The 27,307-nt window shown below is 44.1% G+C and overlaps 1 protein-coding gene across 2 annotated transcripts in view; it reads right to left on the bottom strand.

Annotated features, from left to right (window-relative positions):
- The window catches only part of LOC126248905 (hydroxysteroid dehydrogenase-like protein 2), a 71,869-nt gene that overhangs the window by 26,018 nt on the left and 18,544 nt on the right, over positions 1–27,307 (bottom strand). For both annotated transcript variants that reach the window (XM_049950381.1, XM_049950382.1), the window contains exons 3-4: positions 5,057–5,270; positions 2,606–2,811 (exon numbers count right to left, since the gene is read on the bottom strand). In XM_049950381.1, coding sequence (XP_049806338.1) covers positions 2,606–2,811; positions 5,057–5,270 — 420 coding nt within the window. The remainder of the gene's footprint in view (positions 1–2,605; positions 2,812–5,056; positions 5,271–27,307) is intronic.

Consider the following 27,307-nt stretch of genomic DNA (forward strand, 5'->3'; position numbering starts at 1 on the left):
CCTTCCATCCACAATCGAATGGGGAAGCCGAGCGCATGGTGCGCACATTTGAGACGCAGATGAAAAAGTATGTGCACTAATTTCCTGCAGAGGAAGCCTTGACGTTTTTCTTGACGGCATACCGGACCACACCAATGGGCGACCGCAGCCCCGCAGAGCTCCTCCATGGGCGTCAACCTAGGACTCTGCTGCACCTCCTCCGGCCTGGTCCTCGCCAGTCTTCACAAAACGAAGTACCTGGCTTTCCACTGGGTATGTCGGTCTGGGCCCGTGGGTTTGGTCGCAATCCACGTTGGATACCGGCGGTGGTCCTGCGCCGAAATGGCCGCCGGCTCTATACCTTGCAGGCGGGGGATCGGGTGGTACGTCGTCACCAAAATCAGCTACGTCCACGTTCGGGCACCCACCCTCCGACCTCTCGGACACCGGCTTCCCCATTGCCGGCACCTGTATTTGTTTCACAGGGGACGTTACCTCCTCTCCCCGCTGTGACTGCCGCACTGCGATGATTCTCAGCCTTGGCAGCCTCCAGTAGCTCCAGCACCGGCATCGCCATCATTCGAGATGCCCCAGCGAGAGCCGGCCCCCCTAGCAGGTTCGGTTTCTCAGGGGGCTAATTCACCTGTGGTTGTCCCTTCCCCTTCGTCCCCACCACTGGGTCTTGCCCCTCCCCAGGTGGAACGGGATCCGGAGTTCGACAGCTTGTCACCCGTTCTGTCCCGAGCTCCGGTTGTGGGACGACGGGGGCCTCTTCGTGTGGGTCACTTCCAGCCGTATTCGAAGGTTCCAGCTCGAGGGTTGGCAGATCCCCTCGACTCCAGCCATCCAATGGATGTGGAGGTCATCGCTCCTAACCGATGCTCCACCTTCCGACGCAGTGGATCACAGTGGCTTCACCCCCCGAAGGAGGAGGAGTAGTAGCCACCAGAAAGATCGCGGGAGGCGCACATTGGCACGGCGCGTCACGGGCGGTAGTTTCCGCAAGTAGAGTCCCGTCCACCAGAGGGCACGTGAGAATTCGGACGCGACCTCTGCCGGCGTAACAACAAGAACAACAACAACAACAACAACAACTCCAGCAGCACGGGCCGTGCCCAGTCAGTCAACATCGGGCATGCCTAGGACACAGTCCCGGTCTACGCTAAGTGAAGTGCGACGTAAACGTGAACAGTGTTACTACAAAAATTTATTTCTTTTTGGGTGAAACTGTCATGATAAAAAGTGTCATTTAAGAATTCTGAACGTATTAGTATCAGTTTATTCATATTTACAAATGATGTTTAGTGTAAGTTTATGAAGTAAGATATAGCTGCTAGTCTACATTAGGCTCTATTTCCAGAGAGTTAATCAGACACTATACTATGCATCTTCTATTTGTTATTTCCAATGAACACATGAACACTTTCTCACAAATAAATTAGGATAAAAGACTTATAAGGAAACATAATAGAAACGAAGTGCAACTTGTTTAGTGTTTGGGAAGCACAAACAATAATTGCTCTGGCTAGTGTAATATTATTTTGCCTTTTAATTTTATTTACAAGTTATGTAGTGGTGTGAATAAAATCTGTGTCAGCTTCAACACAGCTATAACTAAAGGACTTAATACACAGCAACCTTAATTTTTAATCATGTGTATTCGCTGTATAATGACTCGCAAATTTCCATTCACTGTCTTTAAGTGTAAGTCCAAGTTTTCATAGGCTAGGAAAGGACAGCTGTGAGGGCAGGTCTTAGTTGTGCTTGGGTAGTTCAATTGGTAAAGCACTTGCCTGCAAAAGGTAAAGGTCCTGGATCCGAGTCTCAGTCCAGCACATGTTTTTAATCTGCCAGGAAGTTTCTTATAAAATGCTTGCAATGTACTGTAGGTAAGCCATAATTTATCCATTGTAAATCTTTATGTACAAAAATTCAGGCTGCATAGTTTGTGTTCACATAACTTGAAAGTAATCGGTCAATTGACTTAATTTTGACCAATATTACATTCCAATACCTGTATTTTATATTCCTACTGGAGTACCATATGGTATATAAAGGGGACAAGTTGTTAGCAAAAATCTCACAGTCATTTGTTCAAAGTCTTAAATGTCAAAGTTCTTCACCAAATGCTTTGAAATTTTGTCCATCTTTTTATATACCTGTTTCTAAATGTATGTAATATATCAATAAATATGTAATATATAAAAGGAAATTTCAGTCATTTTGATTGCAATTAAATTCTTTTTTAACACCTGTCCAGAAGATTATACTGTGATTTTTTCACATTGCAAGCAAGGATTCAGCATATTCAAACAAGCTATGATTGTGGGAAATAATACTTGCAACATACACCAAAATTCCTGACTAACAACAGCCTCTTACTCTGTCCCATATCACCCATCTATCCCATGCCACCACCAATCGTGAGCTTTCTTACAGACATTTACATATTCTTATGCACTTACATGACATTTCAGTTCATTTTTTTATGCAGTATCAATACTGCAGGGAGAACAACTTTCAGTCAGTCTTAATGTTCTCTAGAAACCTGAAGTGAGTATTTCAGTTTCCCAGCTGGCCACTTCGAAATTCAGAAATAAGAAATCACAAAGCAACATTTCCTTACCTGTTTTTGGCCACAGTGCGTTCACTGCTATTCCATCTTCCTTAAATTCATCTGCCATCCCCAAGACACACATTGACATCCCATATTTGGCCATAGTATATGCAACATGGTTTTTGAACCAATGAGGAGACATGTTCAATGGTGGACTAATATTTATTATATGAGGATTTTTGCTATTCTTCAAGTATGGCAAGCACACTTTTGATCTGAAATAAAAGTGACATATGTATGTTATATTTTTTGAATGAGCTTTATAATAGAATCCAGTGTACCACATTATGTGTAACAATGAAATTAGTAAAAATATTCTTATTCACCAAATATCTCATTCTCCTTGAATCATCTCCTTGATCATTCATGGAATATACTAAACAGAAGTAAATATGTTCCCTAAACAAATGACTTGGCTCATAAGTTACTGGTAGTTCTGGTTTTGGCTTGGCTCTGAGCACTATGGGACTTAACATCTGTGGTCATCAGTCCCCTAGAACTTAGAACTACTTAAACCTAACTAACCTAAGGACATCACACACATCCATGCCCGAGGCAGGATTCGAACCTGCGACCGTAGCGGTCACGCGGTTCCAGACTGAAGCGCCTTTAACCGCACGGCCACACCGGCCGGCAGTTCTGGTTTAATATTGTCCAAATGTCAAGTTCCAAGTCCCAAATATTGTTTACGTGACTTTCTGCTACTTAAGGGCTCATCTATACTGTGAGTTGTTACTTATAGTCTTTATTTTGCTTACATGCTTTGCTTACAAACTGGAGATGTTTGTCACATAAGATGTATTAAATGATTAAATTTTCATTCCATTCAGAAGTGGTGTCCATCATCTACATTAGTATGAGATGTGACCCCCACGGGCACAAATACATTCTTGTATTCATTGTGGTTTGGTAAAAAAATATCAGTTCATGAAGAGTGCTGGCTGAGGAAGATATGAAAGTATATATATCTTCCATCATCACATCCCAGACATTCCTCATGGTGTTTATGGTGTGAACTGCAATGTGGGGTCTTTCATTATTCTGCAAAAATATGCTATTTGGTACCATGGTCATAAAGGGTTTGACGACAAAGTTTAACATTCTTGTCACATATTGGTATGCATTCAGCCTCCCTTCACCAATTAACAGATCAGTCCTGCTGTTATAGCCAATAGCTTCCTGCACTTTGATTCCAGGAATTGGAGAGGTACAGGTCTCAAGAATCACTGGCTGTTTCCTGTAACCTTTCAATAAATTATCTATGAATATGTTGACCCTGGACTGAAAGCTACAAACAGAAACAAGATTGATAACTTGAATACACAGTATTACCATTCCACAATAATATTTAATAGTTAATTATGAACCAGCTTTTAGCTTCCAAGGCTATCGTCAGATAAGACTCATTACTGAAAACCACAGTGTGTCATTTAATTTCCCAGTTAACTTTGCTTCTACACAATGCAAGTATGTGTAGTCTGTGACATGGTGTCAGTGGTAAATGACATATGGTATCCCAACATCTCAACCCAGTTTCCAGAACATGTTCCTGATAGTGGTTCCACACTGCCTGTAACCTCAGTTACAATACTAGCACTATGTAGTTGGTGTGCACTATGTACCAATACAAACTCATGTTGCAGAATATAAGGTCTTCACTCTATACTAAATTCTCAGAACTGTGAAAGACCTTTACTTGCAAAATCTTTGCATTTACTGTTTATGTATGGATATGTATATCAATCATATCAAGATATGTATGCTGTCAGTTGCCTGTAGTTATCATTATTAAATGGTTATCTGCTAATGGATTGTCACTGAACCGACTTAAAACACAACACAGCCAATTTTTTTTACTGCTCAAGACCTCACCACACTGTTAGAAATAATGCATGAGACAAAATCAATAAATGAAACAGAATATTCTAAATTCTTGGGTTTTTATATTTACTGAATTAGAATTCAAATGTTGCAAATCATGTTAAATGTCTCAGCACTGCAAATTTTTCCCTACGGGTAATAGCAGTCTTTGAAGATGACAATTCAAAAAGATAACTTACCTCTCCTATTTTCATTCCCTAATTTGTTTTGGCATCATATTCTGGGGAAACTCTTCAACGATGATGAAAGTTTTGCACAAAAACCATTTTGGAAATTTGTGGTAGGATCTTATGGGACCAAACTGCTGAGGTCATCAGTCCCTAAGCTTACACACTGCTTAATCTAACTTTAACTTACGCTAAGGACAACACACACCCATGCCCAAGGAAGGACTCTTAATCTCCGATGGGGGAGGGGGGGGGGGGGGCGCACGGACTGTGAGAAGGCACCTCAGACCGAACGCCTACCCCACGCACCACACACAAAAACATTAATAAGGACAATATGTAGTGGGTCCTCACTACATCATCTGCATAATGTTAGATCTATTTTTTTATACTTCAACCTTAAAATACTTACACCAAAAATGTGCCTCTGGTATTTATCTGATGCATAAGGTCATATCTCTTCATTTCTGTATTAAGGGTCCCAGTAAGTGAAATTGCACTTGCATTATTTATCACTATGTCAATGCCTCCAAATTTTTTAACAGCTGCTTCTACAGCTGAAATTACTTGCTTCTCATCACGAACATCAACAATGCATGGCAGACATTTCCCTCCTGCAGCCTCAACTGAAAATAATATGGCACATCACTACACATTTTTTCACTGTGCAAAATACACTTATCCACATCAACAGGCCGAATAAATGTTGCATAGAAAAGAGGAAATGTGTTTCCCTGAAAACATGTCATTATTCAGTGTATTTTAGAGCTACACAAGAAAGTCAGGATTAGGAACTGCATTATTGCATAATAGAGTATGTATGACACATTTATGTATTTATTATTTATACATTTGCTACTTACCTAACAGACAAAAAAATGTCTGTCATAAAGGTCATATTATTTTAATAATACTGCTAGAATACATCACTGAATACTGAACACTCTATTCTTTACACAGAATTCTGTTCACAGTAGCATTCATTTTTTCATATATTAAATACAGGTGCTCCATCTCTGAATGAGATGGTCTGCATTATAACCACCTATGGCTGACTTTAGCCATCATCAATGGATTCCATTTTTTTTTTCCAACCATAAATTTCTTTGGATGGGGGAATAGCTGGAAGTCAGAGGGCTACAAAACTTAAGTACAATGGATGTTCAAACAATTCATACCTCACATCCAGAGCCACAACAAAGTCATCCTGCATCCCTACCTACTATGTAGAAAAGTAGTATTTAAGTGTGGCTTTCATCTGTATATAATAAAAAAATTTTCCAATACTTTATTTTTAATTCCAAAACGTAATGTACTTTGTGGATAGCCCTGGTACATACCAGGTTACAAATGTTGCTCAATGTGATGACCATCTGCATCCATGACAGCCTGGAAGATTATACGGACATCATTTCAAAATTGTTCACAGCACTTTTCGAATTGTGGACCACGGAATATTCAGCTGTTATGACATAGTTCATGCACCACTTTAAGATCACACATTGAGTCCAGCTTTCTCAGCCATGGCAACAGTAACTTCTTCAACAATTTGTGGCACAACTGGCCATCAGCCTCTTTCAGGAGCAATGGCCAAATCACCAATTAATTCAAACTTCTGAATCATTCTTCACCCCCCCAGTCTTGAAAGCAGTCCTCTCGGTATCCCTTTAATGCATCAATACTTGCGAAGAGCAGCAGAACTATTGCTGTTGTTTTGATAAAACAACTTTATGAGTAAAAGCCCAGCTCACCTTGCCCAGATCCATGCTGACCGTCTGCAACTGTAATGCACACTATTGCTTGTGTTTCAACACTATGTCATCATAGCAGTACCAGTGCCAAACAGCAAGTCTTGTGACACCAATAACACCGCAAATCCTGTACTGCACAGTCTGAGCATTATCTCTATAAAGTTAGGTATCAATATGGTAAATAATTTTCTATCTCCATTGGCTCAAGTAGTGAAAGTTTAATTATAGCCCACCCTTTATTATTAATTAACCACAGAAGGTTTATTCCTGAATTCTCAAATTTAGAGGGGGACAGCAGTCAGCTGCAAAAATTCCATAATTTATTGCAGATCTAGATTTTGACAATAACAGTCATCGGTGCATTACCAGAAGAGTCATGTAGGTACCAACATGTTGGAGTATAAACTTGTGATAAATGACAAGACTTTATATGGCAGAAACAAAACTCCAACTGCAATGGCCTTAGTTTTGTTTCTGACATGTAATGACTAATGTAATTTGTCACGCTCGTGTCATTTGCCACAAGTTTATGTTCCGACATGTTGGTCCCTATATGACTAATCTGATAATGCACTGATGATTACGTTATAGTCTAAATCTAGATCTGCAATAAATTATGGATTGTTGCAACTGACTGCTGTCCTCCTCTAAATTTCAATATTCAATGGTCACTGTGCACACAAGCATCCAATGTATTTCAGTTTAGTTAATCGTGAATTGTTTTCTATTTACGCAGCAGATAATACCAACTAAAACTTGGGAGCAGCAGAACCATGGGCTGGAAGGACAATAAGTTACTTATCTACTCCATTTTTTCTGTTTTCTTCCTCCACTGTGTCATCTTGCTCCTGTTGTCAGTCAACAGAAATCTGAAGCCTTTGGTCAAATTTGATTCAGCATCTGCTTTTGCTGACATCTGAGATCCTACGATACCATAACGAACAGCATCAAGAACTCTACTGTTGAACATGATTGGGCTGTGTACGCAGCAGCTGTGTGAACCAAGTGCACTGAGGCCTGTTCCACAATAATAGTATCGTTATATACTGGCAGTTTCTTGTTGGCAGAAGGTAGACACACAACAGATAGAAGAATTCACATCTCTCTTCCTATTAATTCTTGAACTGCATTTTTCCTCTTTTCCATTCAGTTTTTGCACCTCCTCATGTCAGCCCATTTGACAGGAGCGTATCTTGCTACCTCCTCATCATGACACAGATTAAATCCATTCACTTATTCACAGTCAAAGCACTTTTTGTCATAATAATAATAATAATAATAATAATAATAATATGCAGATAGAACTATTTCATTCAACTGTACCTCCCAATTAGTCAATACATTACTGCACATTTTTATACTTATGTCCACGGTTGCCATTTAGGTTGTCTTTCTCATTAATTATCTTCAAGAAAACTACGCCACATTTTAATCCTGCCAACTATTTCTTTACTGTAGGAAACTGCCAACTATTTCTTTACTGTAGGAAATGAAGTAACAGACCCATTATAAGCCTTTGGATGAACTGTAAGCAGAGGCTTCTGCAGCCGTTGTCACAGACAATAAAATTCTTCTGGTTATGTGACCCAACTGTCAAAGTGTAAAATTCTCTAACATTTTGACCAGTATTGCAAATGAGCTTCCTCAGGGTGTTCTTGATAATTTGTATACCCACAAGAACCTTATTGAGTTTGGATGAACTATTGAAAACAAATAATTTTACAATGGCACAGTATTCTATTTTAAAAAAGGCAATTTTTATCGTCAACTATAAGGTTGGTTTGATGTACTTCAAACCTGTACTCCAGTCAATGTTATTGTGCAACATCTCCAACATAACGAAAGTAATATATCACTGATTCACTGATATCAACATTCTCTCTATAGCTAGCCAAGCACTAGTCACATTGTTCTCATTATTTTATAATGTTAGGAAAGTTCTCTAACATAATAATGGCAGATCCAACAATAGTGCTCAGCTGAAAACTAAATAACCTCCTAAATGACACCTGAAATGCTACTAATATACTTTAACATGCTGTGTCAGGTTAGCCCATATTGGCCAAATGGCGATGTTAAAAAGCGGTAATAAAACTTGGTTAATGCCACGAGAGTATAGTACTTTGTTAAATGTATGATAAACCTGTGTGCAGACACAAATAACACAAAAATGCAAATATAAAAACCACAACATTTGACAACAGATGATGAATTTATTTGAAATTCAATGTAAAACTTACTGTATGAAATTACTAAGTAAAATGAAAGAAGAATATACTATGGTATACGAGTAAACAAGACAAGTAATCATGGAATCTAAACGCCATTACAGCCAATCAATAATAACAAACCTACTGCACTAGATGATATACTTACTACACTTTTATATTGACAGCATTCTGAAAAGGATAGATTGCTGTTCACCATAAACATGACACGTTGGGTTACGGACAGGCACAACAAAATGACTGTTACATACTGAGCTTCTGGTCAAAGCCTTTTCCAGAAAAGAAAGGAAAAAACACACACATCAACACAAGCACACACACCCCTCGTGCACACATGACTCCCATCTCCAGCTGCTTTGGCCAGACAGCAACTGCTGCATTGAGCAAAAGCAGCAGTCTGCAGTGGGGCAGGGAAGGTGGAGGGATAGGAGGGTACAGGTGGGGGAGAGAAAAGCCATGTCTGGCAGAGCATGCAGGGATTAGAAGGTGGCAAGACAAGGCTGCCAGGCGCAGCATCAAGAAGCTTTGAGAGTAACAGGGAGCGGAAAAGAAGAGGAGCAGAGGGAGGAACAGACTGGTGAGTGTGCTGGCAGAGAGCGGTGCACAGTGATGGTGAGGGGATGTAAATTGGGAGGAGGTAATAGGGAACAGGGGGCAGAAACCATTGGGCAGAGGATGTGAGGAAAGTAGGTTACTGTAGGTTTTTTTTTTTTTTTGTTTTGGTTTTAGGGCGCAAAACTGCTATGGTCATTAGCGCCCGGTCCGTGACTTAGTATAAAACCGAATATGGAAACCAGCAGCAATGGGAACGAAAGTCATAGAATTGGAGAAACTAAAAGCAGAAAGAAGGCTTACAAATCCACTACAGAAAGGGGTTGGTTGTCCCCAAAAAAAGCTTCAAATGACTGACGTCATTTCACTGGCACTAATAAACTCGAGAACGCGATCGGCTGAGCGCGTGTCATCTGCTAAAATCGACGATATATCAGGCGACAGCTGTAGATGGACGCGTAACGGATTAAAATAGGGGCACTCAATTAAAAGGTGTCTTACCGTCCACAGCTGAGAGCCGTGGGGACAGAGTGGGGGAGGATTGCCGCTTAAAAGATGTCGATGGCTAAAAAGACAGTGCCCTATCCGGAGTCTAGTTAAAATTACCTCTTCCCAAAAACGCATTTGGGAGGAAGAGGTCCAAGCACAAGGAAGAGCTTTCACGTCCCGCAATTTATTATGGGGAAGTGTCGACCAATGTGCGTGCCATAAAAGAACAACAAAACGACATAAAACGCTCCGTAGATCAGCGAAGGGAATCGATTGAATAGCTGGCCGAAGAAGAGAGACTGCAGCCTTGGCTGCAATATCGGCCGCCTCATTTCCACAGATACCAACGTGTCCCGGGAGCCAGAGGAACGCCACCGAGACGCCCCCCAGGTGGAGCAAGCGCAGACAGTCCTGAATCCGGTGGACCAGAGGGTGCACAGGGTAAAGAGCTTGGAGACTCAGGAGAGAGCTGAGAGAATCTGAGCAGATAACGTACTGTAGCCGCTGATGGCGGCAGATGTAGTGGACAGCCTAGAGAACAGCGTAAAGCTCTGCAGTATAAACCGAACACTGGTCGGGAAGCCGAAAGTGATTTGGGGTGTCGCCAACAATATAGACACTCCCTACACCTAATGATGTTTTCGAGCCATCGGTGTAAATAAATGTGGCTTCCGTCATTTGTGCACATAGAGCAGCAAATGCCCGACGATAACCAAGTGAAGGGGGTACCATCCTTGGGAAATCGACAAAGGTCATGGAGCAGGCAGATCCGGGGACGGAGCCAAGGCGGTGCTGTACCCCAAGTTGTCAAGAAGGTTTTAGGAAAGCGGAAGGAAAGAGAATGGAGCAGTTGACGGAAGCGGACTCCCGGTGGTAGTAGGGAGGAGGGGCGGCCTGCATACCCTACATCAAAGGATGCATCGAAAAAAATGTCATGGGCTGGATTAGCAGGCATGGAAGACAGATGGCTAGCATAACGACTCAGAAGGACTGCTCGCCGATTGGACAGCGGAGGTTCAGCAGTCTCAGCATAAAGGCTTTCCACAGGGCTGGTGTAAAAAGCTCCAGGTGTAAAAAGCTCCAGGTGTAAAAAGCTCCAGACACTAAACGTAATCCACGGTGGTGGATAGAGTCGAGACGCCGAAGAATAGACGGCCGAGCAGAGGAGTAGACTATGCTTCCATAGTCCAATTTCGAGCGCACTAAGGCGCGATAGAGGCGGAGAAGGACCACTCGGTCTGCTCCCCAGGAGGTACCATTCAGGACACGGAGGGTGTTGAGGGATCGCAGACAGCGAGCCGAAAGATAGGAAACGTGGGAGGACCAGCACAGTTTTCTGTCAAACATAACACCCAAGAATTTAGCGACATCTGAAAACGGAAGTTTGACAGGTCCTAGATGTAAGGAGGGTGGAAGAAACTCCTTACGTCGCCAAAAATTAACACAAACGGTCTTACTGGGAGAAAAACGGAAGCCGGTTTCGATGCTCCAAGAGTGGAGGCGATCGAGACATCCTTGAAGACGTCATTCAAGAAGGCTGGTCTGTTGAGAGCTGTAGTAGATCGCAAAACCGTCCACAAAGAGGGAGCCCGAGACATCAGGAAGGAGACAATCCATAATTGGATTTATGGCAGTGGCAAACAGTACAACACTCAGCACGGAGCCCTGGGGTACCCCGTTTGCTTGGGAGAAAGTACGGGAGAGAGTAGTGTTCACCCGCACCCTAAATGTGCGCTCTGCCATAAATTCGCGAAGAAAAAGGGGCAGCCGACCTCGGAAGCCCCAAGAGAACAGTGTGCGGAGGATGCCTGTCCTCCAACAGGTATTGTATGCTCTCTCCAGATCAAAAAATATTGCTACTGTTTGGCGTTGCCGGAGAAAATTGTTCATGATATAAGTGGAGAGAGCAACAAGATGGTCAACTGCAGAACGATGCTTTCGGAATCTGCATTGGGCAGGTGTTAAAAGACTGCGGGATTGCAGCCACCAAGCTAAACGGTAATTCACCATATGCTCCAAAACATTACAGACACTACTCCTGAGAGAAATGGGGCGATAGCTAGAGGGGAGATGTTTGTCCTTTCCAGGTTTCGGAACAGGAATGACGATAGCTTCCTGCCATAGTCTGGGAAAAGTACTGTCAGTCCAAATTCGATTATAAAGGCGAAGGAAGTAACACAGACTATGGGTTGATAAATGCAGCAACATTTGGACGTGGCTACCATCCAGTCCTGGGGCGGAGGAGCGAGAAGAAAAGAGTGCATGTTGGAGTTCCCGCATGGAGAAAACAGTATTGTAGCTTTCGCGATTTTGAGAGGAGAAAGCAAGAGGTTGCACTTCCGCTGCACGTTTCTTCGGGAGAAATGCTGGCGGGTAATTTGAAGAGCTCGAAAACTCAGCAAAGTGCTGACCCAAAGAGATAGAAATTGCGACGGGGTCCACTAATGTATCATGAGCGACAGTGAGCCCAGAGACCGGGGAGAAACTAGGCACGCCTGAGAACCGTCGAAGCCGACTCCAAACTTCCGAGGAGGGAGTGAAGGTGTTAAATGAGCTAATAAAGAATTTCCAGCTTGCCTTCTTGCTATCGCGGATGACACGACGGCATCGCGCACGGAACTGGTTATAGCGGATACAGTTGGCCAAAGTAGGATGGTGGCGGAAAACGCGAAGAGCATGTCGCCGCTCACGTATTGCGTCACGGCATGCCTCGTTCCACCAAGGAACTGGGGGGCGCCGGGGCAATTCGGAGGTGCGTGGTATTGAACGTTCTGCAGCTGTAAGAATAACGTCGGTAATATGTGTGACCTCATCGTCGACGCTGGGAAAGTGACGGTCATCGAATGTCGGTAGAGATGAAAAAAGTGTCCAATCAGCTTGGGCAAACTTCCAACGTCACGGGCGCATATATGGCAGTTGAGGCTGCAGTCTAAGGACACATGGAAAGTGGTCACTCGAGTGTGTATCATCAAGGGCGAACCATTCGAAGCGCCGAGCTAGCGGAACAGTACCGACCGAAAGGTCCAAATGAGATAAATTTGTCGTGGAAGCAGACAAAAATGTAGGGACCCCAATGTTGAGGCAAACTAGATCCGCTTGGTGGAAGACGTCTAGCAATAGTGAGCCACGTGGACAAGGATGTGGAGATCCCCAAAGCGGGTGGTGGGCATTGAAGTCCCCAACCAGCAAATAGGCGGGTGGAAGCTGACCAAGAAGATGAAGGAGATCAGCTCGTGCCATTGGTGTGGACGATGGAATGTATACAGTACAAAGAGAGAACGTGTATCCAGAAAGGGAAAGACGGACGGCGACAGCTTGGAAGGAAGTGTTTAAGGGGATTGGGTGATAATGGAGAGTATCATGGAGAAGAATCATCAGTCCTCCATGGGCTGGAGTGCCTTCAACAGAGGGGAGATCAAATCGGACGGACTGAAAATGGGGGAGAACAAAGCGGTCTTGGGGATGCAGCTTTGTTTCCTGAAGACAGAAGATGACCGGCGAGTAGGACCGTAAGAGGGTCGACAATTCATCCCGATTGGCTCAAATGCCGCGGATATTCCAGTGGATAATGGACATAGGGTGAACAGAAAATGGAGGAATGTGACCAAGGTTGCTGTCAACTCAACGACTGCTCAGAGCTTGTGACCGACAGCATGGAATGGCATTCAGCTGAAGGCAGAATATCCTGATCCATACGTTGTTCAGGAGCAGCTCCTGCCACCAGCGATCGGCCGCCAGCAGTGCGGCTCGGCGACACAGAAGACGGCCGAGGGAGATTTCCGCCAGGTGGTGCTGTAGATGGGACACGCCTTGGTGGAGAAGGAGATGAACTGGGTTTCTTTGTAGCCTTCTTGGAAATATGTTGTTTAGATGAAGGAGGAACCGATGGTTGTGAAGTTGGGGTACGTAAAAAATCTTCACGAACATGCTCTTTTTTCAAAGCCTTGGTGTCTGACTTTTGGGCTCGAGATTTAGCAGAACCCGATGAAGGGTGAGCCATAGAGTGGGCAGGCGAAAGTGGTGAGGTTGAATGGGCGATCTTTGCGCTGGCCGATGTGACGACCGTGGCACTAAAGGTGAGGTCGCAAGTCTGCGTGGCCGCCTCCTTTGTTGGCCGAGGAGAAGCAAGGACAGAGCTGTATTTTCCTGTCTGAGGCACGGTGGGCTGTCGACTGGCGAATAATTTTCGAGCAGCAAAGGTCGACACCTTTTCTTTCACTCTGATTTCCTGGATGAGCTTTTCATCCTTAAAAACGGGGCAATCTCGAGAGGAAGCAGCGTGGTCACCCATACAGTTGATGCAGCGAGGGGATGGAGGTGGACAAGCACCCTCATGGGCATCCTTGCCACACGTAACACATTTGGCCGGATTGGAACAGGACTGGCTGGTGTGATTGAACCGCTGACACCGATAGCAACGCGTAGGGTTTGGGACGTAAGGGCGAACAGAAATTCTCTCATAGCCTGCATTGATTTTCGATGGGAGTTGAACTTTGTCAAATGTCAAGAAGACAGTGCGTGTTGGAATGATGTTCGTGTCAACCCTTTTCATAAGTATGAACAGCCGTTACGCCCTGGTCAGACAGGTGGTGCTGAATTTCTTCGTCAGAGAATCCATCGAGGGAGCGTGTATAAACGACTCCACGCGAGGAATTTAAAGTACGGTGCGCTTCAACCAGGACAGGGAAGGTGTGGAGCAGTGAAGTACGCAGCAATTTTTGTGCCTGGAGGGCACTGACTGTTTCTAACAACAAGGTGCCATTCCGTAATCTGGAACAAGACTTTACAGGACCTGCAATTGCGTCGACACCTTTCTGAATAATGAAAGGGTTGACCGTGGAGAAGTCGTGACCTTCGTCAGACCGAGAAACAACAAGGAAATGTGGCAATGATGGAAGAACTGTCTGTGGCTGAGACTCAGTGAACTTATGCTTGTGAGCAGACATAGTGGAAGGTGAGGAAACCATTGCGGAAGAGTCCCCCATGATTACCGGTGTCTGCGATGGCGCGCTCCTCCCTTGTGGGGGCCCTCTCCGAGGGCACTCCCGCCTTAGGTGATTGTTCACACCTCAGGTCACACCTCCCGACAAATGGACTGAGGGACCGATCGGCACTTTCGAAAGGTATCAGCTAGGGTAATCACCCCTCCCTGGGCCTGGCCGTTACCAGGGGGTACGTACGTGTCCTACCTGTCTACCCGGGGCGGGGAATTACGCGTTACCCCGTCACCGGCTACGCACAAAAATGCGTGGCTCGGCCTTCAGACACGCACAGGGAGGAAGAAAGAGAAAGGGAAAAACAAAGAAAGGGAAAGGAAAGAGGAGAGGTCTCAAACGCCGCAGCGCAGAAAAGGGTAAAGAGAAGAGGTAAGGAAAGGAGAAGGACAAAGGAAGGATGATGACATACAAGCAGAGAAGGCGAAGAATGCGGTATATTTACGAGCGTCCGTCTCCGGACGTAGGCACAAACCATACTCCCAGAGGGGGAGAAAGGGAAGGAAAGAGCCAGAGGTGAGGGGAGGAGGGGCGAAGATGGGGGAGAGGGAAGGATGTGGAAAAGGAAGGTATGCAGCCCGGAAAGGAAGGAGGGCCACATTAGCTCGGGGTCCCATGCTCGCTACGCACGTATCCACAAAAGAGTTGTGGACCCCCTGGGGGGGCTTGTAGGTTGTGGCTTGGATTACTCTGGCATTAGTGAATGTGTTTGAAGGATAACTCCCATTTGCACAGTTCAGAGATGCTGGTGGTGGAGGGGAGGACCCAGATGGCCCGGGCTGTGAAGCAGGCATTGAAATAAAGCGTGTTATGTACAGCCGTATGTTGTACACTTTGCTCTTGGCCACAATTTAGCAGTGGCCATTCACCCCAGTAGACAACTAGTCGATAGTCATACCAATAGAGAAAGTTGTGCAATGATTGCAGTAGAGGTGGTATATGACGTGCCTGCCTTCACAGGTGGTCTGGCCTCTGATGGGGCAGGGTAAGTTTATGACAGCACTGGAATAGGTGTGCTGGGTGGATGGATTGAACAGGTCTTGCACCTGGTTCTTCTGCAGATGTATGATAATCATGGTAAGGGCTTGGGACTGGGAGTGGCATATGAATGGACAAGAATACTGCAGAAGTAAGGTGGGTGATGGAACACTGCTTTAGGTGAGGTGGGAAGGATCTTGGGTAGGATGTCCTTCATTTGAGGGCATTATGATAGATAATCAAAGCCCTGACAAACGATGTGGTTAAGTTGTTCCAGTCTGGGGTGGTACTGGATGACAGCAGAATCACAGCCTTCATCAGGGCTTTGATTATCTATCCTCGTGCCCTGAAATGGACACCTACCCAAGATACACCCCCCCCCCCCCAAAATTGATGTTCTGTCACCCAACCGACCTCTGCAACACTGTAGTCCGTCCCACTGTCACTACCAATCCCATCCCCTTGCCATTGGGATTACACCTCTGTGGAAGGCCCAGGTACTTGACCTGCCCAATCCACCCACCCAACACTTTCTCTTCCAGTCCTGACAGTCTTATTCTACTCCATCAGAAGCCCGGCCATCTGTGAATGTGGCCATGTCATATACCAGCTCTACTATATTCACTGCACAACTTTTTATATTGCTATAACTACCAATCAGCTGTCCACTAGGTTGAATGGCCACTACCAAACTGTGGCCAAGTGCAAAGTGGACAACCCTTGGCACAACATGCAGCTGAACACAACATGCTTGATTGCAATGCCCGATTCACAACTTGGGCCATCTGGATCCTACCCTCCACCACCAGTTTTCTGAAATACCCAAATGGGAGCTGTCCTTACAACATATTCTCTGCTCTTTAAATTATCCTGGCCTGAACCTGTGATAACTTACTGTCCCTACAGCCTCCACTCAACAGTTTGTGCCCCATCTGTCCTCTCACCTCCTCCCAAATCAGATCCCCTCACTGTGTGCTGCTCTCTGTCAACACACCCACTGGTCTTTTCCCCTCTCTGCTCCTCTCCTTTTCTGATCCCCATGTCCCCCTTCCCTCCTCCCTCCCCCCCCCCCCCCAGCCTCCTGACGATGCAGCTGGACCTCTTCCTGCCATCTTCTAGTCCCTGCGTGCTCCACCAGACAGCACTCTTCTCTCCTCCACATATACCCTTCTAACCCTCTACCTTCCCAGCCCCACTTCAGATTGCTGCTTTTGTTCAACAGAACAGTTGCTGTCTGGCCAGAGTAACTGGAAATGGCAGTTGTGTGTGTTTTCCTTTCTCTTCTGAAAAGGGCTTTGGCCAAAAGCTCAGTGTGTAACAGTCTTTTCATTGTGCATGTCTGGAACTCAATGTGTCATCTTTATGGCAAGTAGCAACCTATCCTTTTCATAATATTGTTCATATTTCAACCTTGTCTTTCCATTTTCTTGTACACTTTTACATTGGCTGCACAAGACAACTGTTTCCACTTGTTAATGCTGTTAGTTGTATGTTGTTGGAAGAACTGGTTCTATGTCTGGCCTGGGGTGCATCAGTTTTTAAGAAAGATGGCACCACAGATGCAAAAAATGGAGACCAATGCATCTACCATCAATTAGTTGCAGAATCATAGACAAAAATTTCTTCCTAGGAATCAAAATGTATTCCACGAGTTTTTATCATCCAAAACTCAACAAACCCTACCAATCCAAAAGATCCAGAAGACTGCAGATGGTAGCACTGTGTTGACGTGTTACAAAATGTCTGGGAAGCATTGGACACATTTTTATATTTTTGCTTAGTAAGCAATACATATGCTTGCAAAGTATCAAAACAGATATGAGCCTATACACTGCTCAGTCAGAAAATTATGACCACCAATCTATCGATATAAACCTGTATGGGCGCTAACAGCATCACCTGGCAAGGAATGATTGCTAGTGAGACACATGCAAGGTGCATGCAGTATCAATGAGCATGCTGTCTGTGTGTAGAATGGGGAAGGCGCACGATTTGAGTTTGACTGAGGGTAGATTGTGATGGCCTGGAGGCTTGCCACGAGCATTTTGGAAACTGCACGACTTCTTGGATGTTCGAGGAATGCTATGATGAGTGTCTTTAACACGTGGCACAACAAAGGTAAAACCACGTCCAGATGTCATGAGGTCGGATGGCCACCCCTTATTACAGATGTCGGACAGACTGAATGATAAAACACGACAGACGGCAAACTGTGGCAAAACTAGCATCAGACTTTAATGCTTGGACAGAGTACAAGCATGTCTGAACACACAGCACACCGAGCACCCCTAATAGTGACCCTCCGTAGCTGATGACCTATAAATGTGTCGATGTTAACACCGTGACTTTGGCAACTACAACTGAAATGGGCATGTGACCATTGCCACTGGTCGTTGGTGCTGTGGCAGAGCGTCGCATGTCTCACAAATCCCGATACCTTCTTCACCGTGCCGAAGGGAGAGCGCGAATCTGTCTTCTTCCAGGGGAACAGCTCGTCGACACCTGTACTGCGAGATAGAGAAGCTGGCATCAGCTCCATTAAGCTCTGTAGAACATTCGCGTGGGATCTATAGGTCCAGTGGAGCTTGTAAAAGGCACCACAATGACCACGGAGTATTGTACACTGGTTGCAGACCACATATAGCCCTTCATGATGATTATGTTTCCCAACGGCAGCGGCATTTTTCAGTGAGATAATGCGCAATGTCCCAAGGCCAGGAGTGTGATGGAGTGGTTCCAGGAACACAGTGGTGAGTTACCATTGATGTGCTACCCCCCACCCCCGAATCACCATATCTGAAGCCAAGCAAACACATTTGGGATGCTCATCACACCCTCCCAAGAATTTACAAGAGTTAAGCAACTTTTGTTTGCCCACGTGGGTCCAAGTCCCTCCAGCGACTTTACCAAGGCCTCATTGCTTCCATGCCATGACATGTCGCCGCTGTCATCTGTGCCAAACTGGCTATTAGGTAGGTGATCACAATGTTCTGGCTGATTAGCGTGTATACCACTAGAGTCATTAGATATTGTCAGCAGTGGATGTAGAGTAAAATTCATAAAGGCTGGCACATTAACAACATTTCATGAAGGACAGGCTGCTAACTCAATAGACCACAAGGTAATGTGTGAACAGAGTTAAGATGGAGTAATGAGTAATATGAGGGTGTGCTGAAAAGTAACACCTCAATTTTTTACTTGAAACTCTTAAAGCTTTTAAAATAAAACAAATGTTATTAACATTTGACATCTGTATTCTTAATGCCATACAGTTGCTGCCCTCTGCACTAGAGGGTTCTGATATTGTAGCATGTAACATGACCATGTGCAACGTAACTACGTCAGTGCATTAGAAACAGCATGCCTGAACTGAGTTCCCATACAGAGAGCACCTCCTCCTTCAGTATGACAATGCCAGACGACTTGAGTCCTGTGACATCTACAGCAATCCAACATCTTGGGTACATTGTCACGTCATCCTCCATACAGTTCTCACATGTCTCCATCAGATTTTCATCTGTTTCCAAAACTTAAAAGGGCTCTGATAGTGATTAAGTAGTAAAAGCACATTCAAGGTTGTCTCTCGTTGGGAGAAATGTGTTCGTTGCTATGGTGACTGTTGAGAAATAAATATGTAGAATGTTAATTACATTTGTTTTATTTAACAAGCTTTAAGAGATTTTGCATTGTGTTTACATGGATCACTGACTTGCAATGGTTATGTTCAGTTCCATTAAGACCATTTGCAGCCATTCATGGACTTCATGTTCCCCAACTATGATGGACTTTTTATGGGGCCACAATTGTTCACGATTAGCCTACGGAACATTCTGGCCAATTCAAGCCAATGATTTCGCCACCCAAATCACCCAACATGAATCTCATTGCACATTTATGGGACATAATCTAATAGGTCATTTTGTGCACAATATCCTGCACTGACAACACTTTCACAATCATGAATGGCTATAGAGGCAGCATGGCTCAATAGTTTTGCAGGGAACTTCCAATGACTTGGCGAGTCCTTGCCACATCGAGTTGCTGCACTATGCTAGGCAAAAGGAGGTCCGCCATGATATTAGGAGGTATCCCACCACTTTTATCACCTCAGTGTATAGTGTGTGTAGTGACAGGGAGTGAGAAATGAACAGTGTGGCCTTTTATCACTATTAAATAACTTATTTGTAAAAGAGTATTGTATACTAGGTGTAAACTTAATGGGGTGCCACTGTTTTAAACAGAATGGCCTTGTATTCAGGAAGGTAAAGGCTCCAGTCTTCAACCAGCCATCCTGATTTGTTGTTTTTGTGGTCTTCAGTCCTGAGACTGGTTTGATGCAGCTCTCCATGCTACTCTATCCTGTGCAAGCTGCTTCATCTCCCAGTACCTACTGCAACCTACATCCTTCTGAATCTGCTTAGTGTATTCATCTCTTGGTCTCCCTCTACGATTTTTACCCTCCACGCTGCCCTCTAATGCTAAATTTGTGATCCCTTGATGCCTCAAAACATGTCCTACCAACCGATCACTTCTTCTAGTCAAGTTGTGCCACAAACTCCTCTTCTCCCCAATCCTATTCAATACCTCCTCATTAGTTACGTGATCTACCCACCTTATCTTCAGCATTCTTCTGTAGCACCACATTTCGAAAGCTTCTATTCTCTTCTTGTCCATACTAGTTATCGTCCATGTTTCACTTCCATACATGGCTACACTCCATACAAATACTTTCAGAAACGACTTCCTGACACTTAAATCTATACTCGATGTTAACAAATTTCTCTTCTTCAGAAATGATTTCCTTGCCATTGCCAGTCTACATTTTATATCCTCTCTACTTCGACCATCATCAGTTATTTTACTCCCTAAATAGCAAAACTCCTTTACCACTTTAAGTGTCTCATTTCCTAATCTAATTCCCTCAGCATCACCCGATTTAATTAGACTACATTCCATTATCCTCGTTTTGCTTTTGTTGATGTTCATCTTATATCCTCCTTTCAAGACACTGTCCATTCCGTTCAACTGCTCTTCCAAGACCTTTGCTGTCTCTGACAGAATTACAATGTCATCGGCGAACCTCAAAGTTTTTACTTCTTCTCCATGAATTTTAATACCTACTCCGAATTTTTCTTTTGTTTCCTTTACTGCTTGCTCAATATACAGATTGAATAACATCGGGGAGAGGCTACAACCCTGTCTCACTCCTTTCCCAACCACTGCTTCCCTTTCATGCCCCTCGACTCTTATAACTGCCATCTGGTTTCTGTACAAATTGTAAATAGCCTTTCGTTCCCTGTATTTTACCCCTGCCACCTTTAGAATGTGAAAGAGAGTATTCCAGTCAACATTGTCAAAAGCTTTCTCTAAGTCTACAAATGCTAGAAACGTAGGTTTGCCTTTTCTTAATCTTTCTTCTAAGATAAGTCGTAAGGTTAGTATTGCCTCACGTGTTCCAACATTTCTACTGAATCCAAACTGATCTTCCCCGAGGTCCGCTTCTACCAGTTTTTCCATTCGTCTGTAAAGAATTCGCATTAGTATTTTGCAGCTGTGACTTATTAAACTGATAGTTCGGTAATTTTCACATCTGTCAACACCTGCTTTCTTTGGGACTGGAATTATTATATTCTTCTTGAAGTCTGAGGGTATTTCACCTGTCTCATACATCTTGCTCACCAGATGGTAGAGTTTTGTCAGGACTGGCTCTCCCACGGCCGTCAGTAGTTCTAATGGAATGTTGTCTACTCCCGGGGCCTTGTTTCGACTCAGGTCTTTCAGTGCTCTGTCAAACTCTTCACGCAGTATCATATCTCCCATTTCATCTTCATCTACATCCTCTTCCATTTCGATAATATTGTCCTCAAGTACATCACCCTTGTATAAACCCTCTATATACTCCTTCCACCTTTCTGCCTTCCCTTCTTTGCTTAGAACTGGGTTGCCATCTGAGCTCTTGATATTCATACAAGTGGTTCTCTTCTCTCCAAAGGTCTCTTTAATTTTCCTGTAGGCAGTATCTGTCTTACCCCTAGTGAGACAAGCCTCTACATCCTTACATTTGTCCTCTAGCCATCCCTGCTTAGCCATTTTGCACTTCCTGTCGATCTCATTTTTGAGACGTTTGTATTCCTTTTTGCCTGCTTCATTTACTGCATTTTTATATTTTCTCCTTTCATCAATTAAATTCAATATTTCTTCTGTTACCCAAGGATTTCTATTAGCCCTCGGCTTTTTACCTACTTGATCGTCTGCTGCTTTCACTACTTCATCCCTCAGAGCTACCCATTCTTCTTCTACTGTATTTCTTTCCCCCATTCCTGTCAATTGTTCCCTTATGCTCTCCCTGAAACTCTCTACAACCTCTGGTTCTTTCAGTTTATCCAGGTTCCATCTCCTTAAATTCCCACCTTTTTGCAGTTTCTTCAGTTTCAATCTGCAGTTCATAACCAAGAGATTGTGGTCAGAATCCATATCTGCCCCTGGAAATGTCTTACAATTTAAAACCTGGTTCCTAAATCTCTGTCTTACCATTATATAATCTATCTGATACCTTTAGTATCTCCAGGATTCTTCCAGGTATACAACCTTCTTTTATGATTCTTGAACCAAGTGTTAGCTATGATTTAAGTTCCCTAAATTATTTTATGCAAATACCAGGAAGGTCCCTGTTATAAGGCCATGGCCAACTATCTGTCCCACCCTTGTCATTCTAGACCTGTGAGTCTCGAAATTTCATATCATTCAGTGATTCATCAAATTGTACCAAAGAGATTTTTAACACACTCTGGCTGTCAATTTTTCGCATCCTTCTGCACTTGACAGAAGCTCCCCAAGTGCACTCCACAGACTTTTATGTTTTCTCTTTACTAGAATTACTTTTAAGCTACCTATGAGAAATGTCAATTAATTCTATAATCATATTATTTCCCAGTTTATGTGTGTGTCTATATATTGCAATTTTGAGTTTACCTTGATTTGTTTTCTATAGTGGCCACTCTCGCCTTAAGATTTTGTTCTTTATTATATTCCACTCCTCTTATACTAATTTACCCCAAGAGACCCTGTTTCAGAGGCTACTTCCTCTGAAAATTTCAATGTTATTCTTTTCAACAATGTAGGAAAAGATATATTACTACTTACCATAAAGATGACATGTTAAGTTGCCGACAGGCACAATTAAAAGACACTCAAACATAAGGTTTCAGACACATCCTTCATCAGAAAAAGAGAAACCCCCCACATTCATTCACACAAGCAAGCAAGCAAGCAAGCACGCACGCACGCACGCACACACACAAACTGCTGCCATTCTGGCCCAAGCCGCTGGTGTTGGGGGTCATGTGTGCGTGTGGTGTGCTTATTTGTGTGAATGAATGGTGTGTATTTCTCTTTTTTTTATGAAAGCTGTGGTCAAAAGCTTATGTGTAAGTCTCTGCTACTTAATGCATCACCTGCATGGTAAATAGCAATTATCTTTCCCTACATTGTTGATATGTCTACTTGGAGTTTCCATTGTTTAATTTTATCCTCTTCTTTCATAATTCAACATTAACTCGCCTCAAATGCTATCAATTTCTTTACACTTCTGAATTGCCAACGATAGTTTAACATCATAAGCTTATGAATCTCTTCCGAGTCTGGAATTGTGGTAAGTACTTATAACCTTGAGATACTTCAGTTGACACCTCTCAATCCTTTACAAGTGTACATTCTTATCCTGATATGACACTGTTTCACCAACAGCTTCTGATGTAAGCATATAATTATCTCCAACAGTTGTTGGCAATCATGTTAGAAGCTTTTTCCTTAGCATAGTTCTAAACTCAGCAGGAATATCAAAGGTCCATTTGACCTTGACTTACACTATTGTAACTTACTGAAATTATTGTTCTTGCACCAATGTGACATGATTGTTAGCTGATTTGCATTTCCATGAATTTCCCAAATCATTCCAGGCATACACTCCTGGAAATGGAAAAAAGAACACATTGACACCGGTGTGTCAGACCCACCATACTTGCTCCGGACACTGCGAGAGGGCTGTACAAGCAATGATCACACGCACGGCACAGCGGACACACCAGGAACCGCGGTGTTGGCCGTCGAATGGCGCTAGCTGCGCAGCATTTGTGCACCGCCGCCGTCAGTGTCAGCCAGTTTGCCGTGGCATACGGAGCTCCATCGCAGTCTTCAACACTGGTAGCATGCCGCGACAGCGTGGACGTGAACCGTATGTGCAGTTGACGGACTTTGAGCGAGGGCGTATAGTGGGCATGTGGGAGGCCGGGTGGACGTACCGCCGAATTGCTCAACACGTGGGGCGTGAGGTCTCCACAGTACATCGATGTTGTCGCCAGTGGTCGGCGGAAGGTGCACGTGCCCGTCGACCTGGGACCGGACCGCAGCGACGCACGGATGCACGCCAAGACCGTAGGATCGTACGCAGTGCCGTAGGGGACCGTACCGCCACTTCCCAGCAAATTAGGGACACTGTTGCTCCTGGGGTATCGGCGAGGACCATTCGCAACCGTCTCCATGAAGCTGGGCTACGGTCCCGCACACCGTTAGGCCGTCTTCCGCTCACGCCCCAACATCGTGCAGCCCGCCTCCAGTGGTGTCGCGACAGGCGTGAATGGAGGGACGAATGGATACGTGTCGTCTTCAGCGATGAGAGTCGCTTCTGCCTTGGTGCCAATGATGGTCGTATGCGTGTTTGGCGCCGTGCAGGTGAGCGCCACAATCAGGACTGCATACGACTGAGGCACACAGGGCCAACACCCTGCATCATGGTGTGGGGAGCGATCTCCTACACTGGCCGTACACCACTGGTGATCGTCGAGGGGACACTGAATAGTGCACGGTACATCCAAACCGTCATCGAACCCATCGTTTTACCATTCCTAGACCGGCAAGGGAACTTGCCGTTCCAACAGGACAATGCACATCCGCATGTATCCCATGCCACCCAACGTGCTCTAGAAGGTGTAAGTCAACTACCCTGGCCAGCAAGATCTCCGGATCTGTCCCCCATTGAGCATCTTTGGGACTGGATGAAGCGTCGTCTCACGCGGTCTGCACGTCCAGCACGAACGCTGGTCCAACTGAGGCGCCAGGTGGAAATGGCATGGCAAGCCGTTCCACAGGACTACATCCAGCATCTCTACGATCGTCTCCATGGGAGAATAGCAGCCTGCATTGCTGCGAAAGGTGGATATACACTGTACTAGTGCTGACATTGTGCATGCTCTGTTGCCTGTGTCTATGTGCCTGTGGTTCTGTCAGTGTGATCATGTGATGTATCTGACCCCAGGAATGTGTCAAAGTTTCCCCTTCCTGGGACAATGAATTCACGGTGTTCTTATTTCAATTTCCAGGAGTGTATATCAGGCCAATTTGCATCAAGGTTATGTGCACCACCTTCCATATTCCCAGCTCATTATTAGTCATTTAAAAATTACTTACACAGTTGCATTATTATCATCATCAACAACAACAACAACAAAAACAACAATAAACAGTATTTAATAATTAATCTCTTAATGTAGAGACATCTTTTGTGATCATGAAGTAATATTACTTGAGGGGAGTGTCAGGAGGAGGGCCTTTATCAGACCAGTGATTGGTACGCTGCAGCTTACCTTTTCATCTCAGACTAGCACTTACAACCAATGTTGTCAACTCTTTATTCTATTCTGGAACCACAGAAGTCAGTCTCTCATGTCTTGACCCGAGCCCTATAATCTTATCCCCTTAATCATAACTAAAATAAATATTATTCATTAAGGAAAAAAGACGATTAGTAATGGAGAGAGAGAGAGTGTGTGTGTGTGTGTGTGTGTGTGTGTGTGTGTGTGTGAGAGAGAGAGAGAGAGAGAGAACAATGGTACAAACTGGCACTGTTTAAAAATAATAATGAAATATTAGTTGTACAACAGAAAAATTAACAGATATCCACATGTCATTTTCAGTATCTGAATAGTTTACATTTATGTGATCAACAGTTAAGAGTACAATCCTCAAATATTTGTCTTCTCTCTGCCTTGTGTTCTACAGGGTGACAATTATTGAATTACAGGGAAAAGACATAAATTAGTTACAAACTACAGCATGCACACACTTTATTTAACATGTAAACATCAACTATATTCAAATTTAGGTTACGACATCACTGGCGATGATGTGGCACAGACGAATAGCGAAATTATGCATGACCCGCTGAAGTATCTGAACATCGAAGCTGTCGATGACCACCTGAATGGCTGTTTTCAGCTCAGCAATGGTTTTGGGGTTATTGCTCTACACCTTGTCTTTAACACAGCCCCACAAAAAGGCACATGTGTCCAGATCTGGAAAATATGGTGGCCAATTGAGGTCCATTCCAGTGGCCCCCAGGTACCCCAGAGACAGGATGTGGTCCCCAAAGTGCTCCACTGAGACATCAAACACACTCCAGCTTATATGGGGTCAAGCTGCTCCATCTTGCTTGAACCACATCTTGTTGAAATCAGGGTCACTTTGGATAATGGGGATGAAATCATCTTCCAAAACATTCATGTACCGTTCTTTACTCACCTTGCTACCAAGGCATACAGCACTGATTGTTTTGTGACTGGACATTGCACGCCACAGTCACCAGTTGAGGATGACACGCATCAAGGGTTGGGGGTTGGGTTGTTTGGGGAAGGAGACCAGACAGCGAGGTCATCGGTCTCTTTCTGGATTAGGGAAGGACGGGGAAGGAAGTCGGCCGTGCCCTTTCAAAGGAACCATCCCAGCATTTGCTTGGAGCCATTTCGGGAAATCACGGAAAACCTATATCAGGATGGCCGGACGCGGGATTGAACCGTCCTCCTCCCGAATGCGAGTCCAGTGTCTAACCACTGCGCCACCTCGCTCGGTCAGTTGAGGTTGAAAAGACTTCTCAATCACAAAATGAAGATTCTCAGTCCCACAAATGCGCCAATTTTGCTTACTGACGAACGCGTCCAAATAAAAGTGGGCTATGTCACTAAACCAAACAACATTCACATCAAAGTCCTGTTCGTCAATTGTGTGGACAATAGTGTTGGCAAAAAACAATCACTGTTTCATGGCCCTGGGACTTAATGGCTGATGGGTTTGAATTCTGTATGGGAGCGCTATATGCTCAGGGACAGTGTACCATGACATTTTCATGTGCAAATTGCCGACAACAACAAAGAACGTGTGCATGCGCATACTAATTCCCATCATTCCCCACCACCAACCATGCAGTTTGAAACTCCTAATGCAAACCATTCAGAAGTTATGATTATTTTATTTCATATTGTTCAATAATTGTCACCCTATACAAATGGGAAGGGATGCAGGAAGTATATTTTATATAAAACAGTGATGTTTGTGCACTTCTTTACAACTAGATAAATTCTATGTAGGCTTACTGCTTCCAGTATGTTCTCAGAATAACTTTCTCTGTGGAAGAAACTTAACATCGGTATATCAAATCTAATAATCCTCCTTTTAATACATGGAATACAGCAGCATTCACAAAACCTTTTTTTTTTTTTTTTTTTTTTTTTTTTTTTTTTTTTTTTTTTTTTTTTTTTTTTTTTTTTTGCAAAACTGCTATGGTCATTAGCGCCCGGTCCGTGACTTAGGAAACAGTAAAAACCGAAAATGGAAACCAGCA

Source organism: Schistocerca nitens, chromosome 3 (genome assembly GCF_023898315.1).
Source record: "Schistocerca nitens isolate TAMUIC-IGC-003100 chromosome 3, iqSchNite1.1, whole genome shotgun sequence".
Classification (NCBI taxonomy): domain Eukaryota; kingdom Metazoa; phylum Arthropoda; class Insecta; order Orthoptera; family Acrididae; genus Schistocerca; species Schistocerca nitens.